Source organism: Lonchura striata, chromosome 1A (genome assembly GCF_050655825.1).
Source record: "Lonchura striata isolate lonStrDom1 chromosome 1A, ASM5065582v1, whole genome shotgun sequence".
Taxonomy (NCBI): Eukaryota; Metazoa; Chordata; class Aves; order Passeriformes; family Estrildidae; genus Lonchura; species Lonchura striata.
In genome coordinates, this window is record NC_140741.1 from 70,276,870 (window position 1) to 70,287,036 (window position 10,167).

A 10,167-nucleotide genomic window follows, 5' to 3' on the forward strand; every position below is an offset into this window, starting at 1 on the left:
CCTCAATACAACTAAGCCAGCATGTTTTCTGTCATTTGCTTCTTCTCACTTCACTCTTGAAAAAGGTATCTTTAGAACTAATCTTATGCAGTCCAGTTGTCCTAAGCTGTTGATATTTTGACTGTGACCCGTGATATTGCTCAGGAAAAGATCAAGCAAAATCAGTGAGCTATTGTTACAGAGGATCCCCAGCACTGTGCTCAGCTGTTCTACACATAGATCAGATCCAAAACAGAGCTTCCCAGTAGCTTTTTCTTAGCACTTCCAGTGTTTAAAAAAAGTTAACAAAAAAGGCCCTTTAACTCAGCCAAAAAAAAATCTGCTTAAGAGTATTCTTTTGATTTAACCTTATACAATCTGTTTGGTGAGTAATTCTGGCATAAAACTCAATATGCAGCTTTCAACATGGAAACATCAGTGAAAGGGCCTTCAAAAGTTTATTAACAATCTGTTATTTATAGCTTTCTTTTTCAAAAGTGATTGGCACAACATTCGTAGGAAAATTATAGGAACCAACAAGTCAGATAATAAAAAAAAATATTGGTGTTAAGATTTGATGGAAAGGTTTTAAGGAACACTATGATTGCTAGAAATGAGACATATTCTGATTGCTAAGCCAACTATTTGTCATTCAACAACAGCCCAATCACACACATATGTTTGCAAATTACTGTTATTGTTGTTAATTATTATTTACAGAGAAGCACTGAAATGCAAGGTGGTTTGAATTCCAGTGAAAATGACAGCTCACTGCCCCGAGGAATTTTTTATCCCTCCTTTCACTCATTACCTGTTTACTAACAGGACCCGCTTAGTTCCAACTTGTTTTCCTGCAATCTAAAATGACTAGAAAATTAGGTCCTATTAAGTAATCATGAATATAAACTGTGAGTCACCAGTTAAGTGAATACCATTACTGGCAATAAATTCAGAATCCTATTATAAATGCCTGTTATTGTCAAGCAGACCAAAACAATACTACTTTATTCAATATTAATTGTATCCTTGGATGCTTGAAAGGATTAAGTAACCCCAACTAATATTCTGCACGTAGCCAGGAGAACTGCATGTGAAGGACAACAAAAATAATTGAGGTCAGTCACCAAGGTGGAGAGAAAAAGAGGCAAAAAGGAAGGAAGACATACATAGAGAGATATTTCAGCTCCTGTGTGAAAGCAGATGGAGGGTGAAGGAAGCAGACAGGCTGCTCCAGATGGAGCTCTCACACCCACTGTGTTGTGGCTGTGATGGGAACAAGAGACTTTTGGTTAAAGGATTGCTGTAGGGCTCCCAAGAGTTGGGTTCAGCTCCATCCACCACCTCTGCACCCTCTGGGTTTTGCTTGTTGGGAGCTTTTGGGGTGACAGCTACTGCTGTGGCTGCCAAAAAACACCAACGTTTTTGTGCATGCTTTGCCCTACACAAAGAGAACTTATGGAATACATATTTGTTATATTGAAGTCCTGAGAACTGAGATTAAGTGTTGGCCAAGGCAAGAATCACATTTTCCTAAGCAAAAAATAGCAGGAGAAAACCCAAACTGTCTATTCCAACGCAACCCTAATATCTTGCTGTCACCTTGCTGGTCAAGCACCCTCCTTGGCTGCACAGCCATGCAGGTGAGCAGGTATCCTCTGGCAGCAGGGAGCTCAGACAGGACCAAGGCATACTTGAAAGAGAATACCCACAGAAAAAGAGACAAGGCAGGGGAAAAAATGAGGCAAGGCATCAAAACTAGAAGACAAACAGGCTAACAAGGGAAACATGAGCACATATGTGAGCTGACAGTACAGCAACTGTGTGTCTTCAGAGTTATACATTCATCTGACAGCTTTCGATTATTGAGTATTTTGAAATCTTAATTTCACATGATGAAAGAAAATTGGCCTTTAGGCTACACTGCTTCCCCAACAAGCACTTTCTGAAATGCACCTGTGAACCAGAGCTGGAGAGCTGTCAAAAATCCTTTCCCACCAATGACCGCCAATTTTTTTCCCAATCCTCACCATCAGCCTTTAAATCCATTGGCCATCTTACTTTTTTTTTTTCTTTCCCATTTCAATTCCAGCTGAACCCTCAGACCTATTATTTTCTGTAACTGTTCAAGAAAGAGCAACAATTTATATCAAAAGATACTAACTCATTATTTTTAAGCCTTCAAGAACACATTGGATAGAAATCTATGCCAGGAGATAGCAAACGGGATTACTTGGTTTAAAACAAAATGCGTCACCTTAAAGGAGGAGTCCTAACAGTATTTTTCTGCTTTCATTAAATAGAATACACAAACTAAAACATCTGAGTTGTTTCACACCACTAAGTTAAACATTAATATTTGGACCTCAGCTTTCACTCCTCCCACAGATTTGAAAGAGGTGCAAAAAGCACCTCTTAGAACGAATTATCCCTGACCCCGCATGGGTTTGACAGCAAGACTCCCAGAGTTATGAATTTTAAGGTCAGAAATGACCATGAACTATCTCCCTCTGTAAACATGGACAAGAGGCACTTTCCTGCTGCTTGTAGCCTGAGAGCTTTGAGAGCTCCCAGAAAATCATCCCAGAGGAGATGACATCCACTTGCCTTCATGATTTGCTCCAGTGGTTCATCAGCTTCATCAGCTTTGTTCCTGAAAAAATGCACCTCAACTTCAGCCCTTTGGGATACTACATTTTTCCCCCTGAAGATTTTTTTTAGGTGAAATGTTTCTTTAATTAAAAAAAAAAAAGGAAAATACTGAATCGAGGCAAATATGAAACAATCTGACAGAGCTGCTGCTGCCTCACTGAGGTGTCATAAAAGAGAGACAGCAATTGCTGCTAATGTCAGCAGAAACTCAAAAATCCCTCAATCATCACAGGGGGCATCGAGCCAATGAAAACACAAATATCAACGTCTTTCTTTATATCTTGAGAACTTCCAAAACCTGAAGGGAAGAATTGAGTAACTTGCATGGTGCCTCAATTTAAATGGCTGAAAAGGAATGATCCGTATGTGAATCCAACAGGAGTGCTTTTGGCACCTGGTTGATGAAAAGGCAGGATCTTTGGCTAGAGGCAACCAGACCTTGAGCCCTCTGGTACCTCTCAGCACCTCCCCTCTAGAGAGGGATCCCTGCCAGGACCTATCCTTGCCACCAGCACCTTCTCAGTGCTGGGAGCCAAGGCTGGCCCAAGGCACAGCCCCCATGAGGGTCTGACCACCCAAAGCCACACAGGAGCAGGATCAGCCGGGGTGAGGCTGCACGGGGGGAAAGGCACTGTGATGTTACAGTGAGCTCATGGCCATTCTGTTCCCCCTTCCCCGGGACCCTGTGACTCTCATCAAGGTAACCCTGGACCCCTCCTTCCTGTCCCAACAGGGTTGGTGGAGAGCCAAAGATGCCCACCCTGTCCAAAGTCTATACAGACCCCTGACATTTCCTGTTCATTCTCTTTTGCCCCGCTCTCCCCATGGACATCACAGAATAAAGAGAGCTGCACCAACATATATCGGGGTAAGAGCCTCTTTTGGAAATCTTTGCCATCTCCTGATATTCCTCCCCTCAAACCCTCGGATCTCTTTGCTAGCCTGATAATTTAGGGGGCTGAGAGGAGGGGAAACATCACCGCGAAGGACAGCGACACAGCAGGCAGCACACACGGGTTTGTGACAGTCTGTGTGCTTGTGGGCACGTGGGTGTGTGAGAGAGAAAAGAGATGGGAGAGGAGGACGAGGAGTGACTTCATCTCACAGCAAGAACCAGCACGTACTGGTGTGTGGAGGAGCCACCGAGAGTGCCAGGAGCGCATCAAATGGCGTAAGAGCGTGGAAGTGACACAGATGAACCAAAAATTACCACAGAGCCCCCAAGAAGAACAGAACCACCCGTATGTTTTTCTCTAGACTGTATTTTAGGAAAGTGCTGGAAACTTATTTGAAGCGTATTTGTCTTCCCACCCAGCTCTTACTATGTTGTGGCTATATCTATGCAACTCCCTCTGTTATCCTTACTAAGCTTTGAGGAATCTACCACATAATTTTTAAGGACAGCACTGGTATTTTCATAGTTACTAAGTTTGAGCCTTTCTAAATATTAGAACTCTGATTTCAATTATGCCTAATTACAGATATCTTAGAAATGTGGGGTTGATCTAATTAGGCAGATCAAGTGATGGAACCTTCCTCTTTGACTACTGGATGGCATGGTTTTCTTATTCTTTCTTGGATGTCAAAATCTAAGGGTTAATATGCTTTATACATAATATATTTTAAATGTGGACGGGAAAAAAGTGGTATTTCTGCAATCACTCATCAGATTCGTGCTATTGTGAAACGTCATGTCTCCTAAGGGCTAGGGCAGAAATTCTCCTCTCCATACAGGCCCTCAATTCTCCTCTCAATTTGTCTTCCAGGGGAAACTGAGTAGAGCTACAATAGGTGAATTTGTGGAAATTTAAAGAGACAAGAGTCAGATCTTCTTCTTTCCTCAAGCACACCTGTCTTTACTAAATTACAATAGTTGAGGATCTGGCCCATTGCTATGATTTTATTTTATCTTTGACTATTTTTGCTTGTTTTTTCCTAGCTACTTTTCAGGATTTGTAACTTCACTGACAATGGCTCAGCAGCAAAAAGGTCCAGTTCCAAAAGGGGCACTCAATGAACCTGTGCATATGGAGTGTGGTGCACTGTCCCACATGGACTGGCACAGCCCAAGAATGGATCAGGACCATCATAAATATTGTAATGAAATAACATATAAACTATACCAATAATCATGTATTATAAAATACACTAATATTGACTACTATTATCAAAATCTTTTGTTGACACTCTTCTTTTGTTGTACGTGAGAGATGGCAGCCCCAAAATAAGATTGCACATGCCTTAATATCTGCATAAATCCAGAACAGGGTAAATACAGGTTTGGGTACATCTGAGCCAACCACTGCATTGCTGGTACTTCTTTAGAAGAACATTATTGTCCAGCAGCACAGAGCAGAGCAAACAACACAGACTTCAGTCACCAAAGGAAACAGTTCTTTGGGTGGAAAAGGGCTGCTTTCTTACATCTGGGCATAACGTCCAGTTCGATTTCAGCATCAGTGTGGCTGTACAAGATTTACAGGGATGTGTAAATAATTTATTCCAGCTCTGGAAGGGAGAGCTGGGTACTCATTAGAGTTTCCTTGAAGCCCAAATGATGTAATGATTAACTGACTTAGGATCTTTTTAATAATTCCAGCAAATTTCAACTCTCCCATGTTAAAAATCTGCTGAAGAGCTTTTATTCAGATGAAAGGCTCTTTTCTGAGAACAAAACATTAATAAGGTGTACACATAGATTCAACATTCACAAATCAATGCACTTGAAATAAAATATGCTTTTAAATTTTCTTTTCCACTTTCTTCCCTGATTTGGGGGTTTAGTGCTTTTCTCTAGCCAATTTTACCACAGGCAGTTAAGACAGATGCATGAAAAAAAGCTGTTTTTCTGTTAAAAGTGCTTTTAGCACTTTGGCATCCTGAAATGGAATGGCAGAGAAATGCAAAATACAGTTACTACAATCCAGTACATTTCATGTGACATGCCAAGTTTTTCACTCCATGCTAGAGAAAAATCTATTAGCCAGTGAGATCAAGTGCTGGCTGTCCAACATAGCTCAGCTTTACAGTGCAGGAGGGATCAAAGCAGATTTTAACCCTGCTCCTAAATAATAACAGAGGAAAATGTTTTGGGGCAAATACTTTAAATCTACTTATATTTACATAGCTTAATTCCTATTTAAATACTTTCTTATCAATAATTGAGAATGTTTCCCATCATTTAGGCTCCTGGACCCTGTGTATCTGCTGCTCAACTCAGTGAACCTCCCTTCACTGCCTTCAGTAGAAATAGAACAGGCACTTTAATGATTTGCACAGCAATGGCCTAAATTTTTTAGAAACTTCACATCTTGGTAAGTCACACCAGACATGGCAGGAACTGCAGGTGCTGCACTGGTAAGCTACGGAATGAACAACCAGAAGGTAACCCACGTGTAGGCTGCTAAACACACATATATTCATAGTTAAATACAGCTATGGCTAAAAAAGAAAACAGTTCTATTTTATATACATGGGGCCAGGTTCATAATCCAATTATTTTAATTTTCTAAAATTTTCTAAATTGACTGTTAAGTCAAGTTTGAAAACTTCACAGCTTCCACTCCCATTAGAAAGGACTTACCAAACTGTGAGGCTCAGTTAATAGTTTGAGACACTAATTGGCCATATTTAATGACTTTAATTTGCAACAGCCATGCTAATATGCATAACTATTAACTCTGACCAGCTTTACCTTCTTTGGGACCTACACCAGCTCCCACTAACTACAGTGGGATCTGGATCAAGGCCACAGCAATAATTCCTCCTGAACCTCTTCAGCAGCACAAATTAACCCTCTCAGGTGGCTTCAACGCCACAGCCACAGAGATCTTGGAGAGCTGTACAATGAGAACCCCAGTGAATTGTCCTGCTGCTCCAACAAATCTCAGAGCATTACAACTTTCCTCCTGCACCCCTTTGCTCAGGAAGGGCACTGCACACCTAAGGTGACAAAGCAGGGCACTTCTTTCCCGGCATGAAATTCTCACAGCAAAAAGTCAGTGAGGGTGACAGAATACTGAATACATCACAACACTTGGCTCTTACGCTGCGTTTTGCTCCTTCAGAGAGCCGGACAGGCATGAATTTGATTCGCTAAGTCGGTGTTTTCCCGAGGGCTGCGCTATCAAGCCCATCACGGCAGAGCTGCTGACCCACGTCCATGTTAAACTCCAGTCTGGCTCCTACTCTCAGCCTGTTTATAGGAAACCAGCGAGCCCACGAACCAGAAATACTCTGGTTATCGGGGAGCCTTCCCTTGGAAGCAGGAAGAAACTCAAATATTACAGTCCAAACTTGTTCAGCTGTGTTTAGGAAGTGGCACGGAGCGTAGGAAAAGCACTACTCGGGATGAACAAGGCTTCGTTTCGAGACACGCTTGAAGTTTCAGCTGGAGCGGTGGGGACACGGCTACGGGGAGCGCTCGCAATCCAACCCCGCTCCAGTTACAATGTACACACACACCGGCTCCTTCAGCACTCCCGGCTCCCTACCTTTATAATATCCCCAGTCAGAAAATCAGTTTAAACAAAAATAAAACTCTTTGCTCAGCCAAAAAGGCACCAGCCTGTACCCCGCTTCCTTGCACCATCTGTGCGTGTTTTTTCTCAGCCTTCACAAAAAAAAAAAAAAAAATAAACCAACTCTAACGTTTTGCTAATCTTTTTGCCCCGCCACTATAAATAAAACAAATAAAGCCCAACAACAGTTAAGCGTCGTAGCTAAAACACATCCAATCCACTCCGATTATTTCTGCTCGTCTGTCCACGAATAGCTGCAGCCATCGGCTTAGGGGAAGCGTGCAAGTCAGACCGCATTTATTTACAATTGCACTATCAAGAAAAAACCTTCCCCGGTCTCCTCTTTCTATGAATATTTTAAAACACTCGGGGTTTTTCCTTTTTATCGCTTTTTTTTTTTTTTTTTTTTTTGGGGGGGGTGGGCATGGGGGGAGGCTGAGAGGTGATACTAGCCCAGCTCCTGCCCCACAATTCAATTTTTCTCCGTGTTCCCAGGTCTCTCCGACTTCTTGCTGGGATGGATGCGCGGGGCGCGGAGCAGCACCCGCGGGTGCGCAAATCCCCGCGCAGAGACCCGCACCCACCCGCGGGGCGACCGCGCATCCCCGGGGGAAGGGACAGCGCCCGCGCCCGCCACCGGCCCCGCAGCCAAACCCCGCCACCTACGTCCCCAGCGTCTCCTTGAACTCGAAGATCTTCTTGATGTCCTCCGCCTGCTTCTTCCAGGAGCCGCCGCCGTCCCCGTTCTCCCGGGCCATGGCCGCGCAGCCCCGCGGATGCCGCGCCGCCGGCTCCGAGCCCTCGGGCGGCTTTTGCTTTCTTTTCTGCCGCGGCGGCAGCGGCTGCTGCTGTTTCTTCTTCTTTTTCCTCCTCCTCCGCCTCCTTCTTCTCCCCTTCCTCCTCCTCCTCCTCACACTTCCTGCCCGCCGCCGCTTTTATTTCCTCCGCGCTCCGGCGGGCTCCGCGAGTGTCACTTTTCCTGGGCTATTTCCTCCCAACTTTCTCTTTCCCCCTCCTTCCCTCCCCTTCTCTCCCCTCCTCCGCGCTCCCCCCGCGGAGCCGCTGGCGGGGCTGCCCCGTCTCTCCGTCCTCCTGCGCACCCGCGTCCTGGGGTCGCTTTGCTCCCTGACTGACCCGCCCCGCCGAAAAGTCCTTATTTTTTTGTTTGTTTGTTTGTTTGTTTTTCTTTTCTTTCTTTCTTTCTCCTTTTTTTTTGTTTTCTTTTGGAGGGAGGTCACTGTTTCTCTTCCCCCACCCCCGTGCGGGGCCCCATGGGATGCTCAGCCTTGCCGGGCGCGGTGCGGTGCGGAGCGGCCCCGCGGGCGCAGCGGCTGTGCGTGGTTGTTATGGCAATGGGAGGAGGAGGAGGAGGAAGAGGAGAAAGCGGAGGAGGAGGAGGAAGAAGGAGGAGGCAGCCCCGCCGCTGCTCTGCTGCCTGGCGCTGCCCCTCCTGACTGAATGAAGATAATTCGCATTGCACCAAAACCACGCACGTCAAACGGGAGGGGAGGGAAAGCAGCGAGGGTAAAAAAAAATAAAAAAGGAAAGCCAGGAAGAAAAAAAAAAAAGGAAAATTAAAAAGGCACGCCACAAGCGGCCGTGCCGCCTGGACGGGCTCTGCGCGGGTCTGCGCCGGGATGCGCGGAGGCAGCGGTGCCCACCTGCCTCGCACAGGCACACACAGTCCTGGGGTGTAAAAAACCATCCCTCAGCAAGGACCACCCTCACCCAGCACAGCCCTCGAAGCAAGGGGCACCCTGAGAGGGGTCGGGCAGGCCGGGGCCGGCGGTGGGCACCGGGTCCAGCCCTGGCACCGCTCCCACCCGCCGGCAGCGCCGTCCGAGCCCGGCACGGCGGCGGCGTCTCGCACTGTCACACACACGCGTGGCTGGGATTGTTGCTAAAAGCAGCTTTTCCTCAGCGACACTGAGACCTCTAGCGTCGTCACATCGGGCATGGGCTGAGCTTTGATGCGGGGTGACAGGCGGGATTCGTCAGACATCAGAGAAAATGATAGTCTGCACTAACAGAGAGATGTTTATAGTTAAGGTCTTTGGCTGCAGTTTTAGAATATGTAAGACACTAAAAAGTGCAATTCTTTTGGGACACCCAAATTAGGTGACCAAATCAGAGGCTTTGCTGTTGGCAATACAGGCACTCTGGTGCCTCAGGGGCAGCCCCATATCTGACCAATTCCAAACCTGATCATCAAATCAGGACCTGAAAATAAATTTAGCCAGGAGCTAAATAACATTTACTTTAAAACAAAGATGACTGTATGCACTTTATTGTTTAAAATGCATTGTGTCTTTTAACGGATTCCTTAAAATTCTATACTGGAAGATGATTTTCAAGATTTCTTGTAATTTATGAGCAGGATTTGCACAGTGTCAGCCTGTGAGGCTTTTCCTGAGTGTGGGCTAAAATGTGCCTCTTGTGTCACAGGGGCTGTGGCAGAAGTAGGGATTCGTAGGTGGATGAAAGTGAAAATCTGGAGTACAGGTTGGGGTGTTTGGCCAATGCTACCCTCTGCTGGGCAGAGCCACTCCTGTGTGGCTTTGCCTGTGCCAGCTCCTGCGGTTTTTTACTGCATCCCTCTGATGCTTTGGTGGCTGTCCAGCCTCATGGACAGCCCAGACATCTTGGGATTTCCTCCGATGGATGTTTGTGTGCTGTCACGAATTGGTTTCCTTCCGCTCTTGACTTACTTCCATCTTCTCACTACCATGAAGTGTCACCAGGAGTCCCCAGGGAGCCTCACAACCCCACTGCATACCTGGGAAATGAAAGATGTGACTGACCTAAAAACATGCAGCTGACTGCCAAATACAAGTTGCCCTTCAAACAGCACCACTGTGACATTTTCTCTCTCTTTCACATGTAAATCATGTGGTATTAGAAATGCCATGCTCCTGCCTTCAGGAGAAGATTGAGAGACTGTGAAGCCAGGAAGGGCAAGTGTGATGGTCTGCCCTGACTTCCAGCATGGTGGAGGCCAAAGAGCTCCATCCATCCAGAA

The 10,167-nt window shown here is 45.6% G+C and overlaps 1 protein-coding gene across 3 annotated transcripts in view; it reads right to left on the bottom strand.

The window, feature by feature from the left end:
- Positions 1 to 8,604, bottom strand: part of CAMK1D (calcium/calmodulin dependent protein kinase ID) — a 203,596-nt gene extending 194,992 nt beyond the window's left edge. For all 3 annotated transcript variants that reach the window (XM_021530987.4, XM_021530986.4, XM_021530985.4), the window contains exon 1: positions 7,815 to 8,604. In XM_021530987.4, coding sequence (XP_021386662.1) covers positions 7,815 to 7,906 — 92 coding nt within the window. In that variant the 5' untranslated portion in view covers positions 7,907 to 8,604. The remainder of the gene's footprint in view (positions 1 to 7,814) is intronic.
- Between the last annotated feature and the right edge of the window lie 1,563 nt (positions 8,605 to 10,167).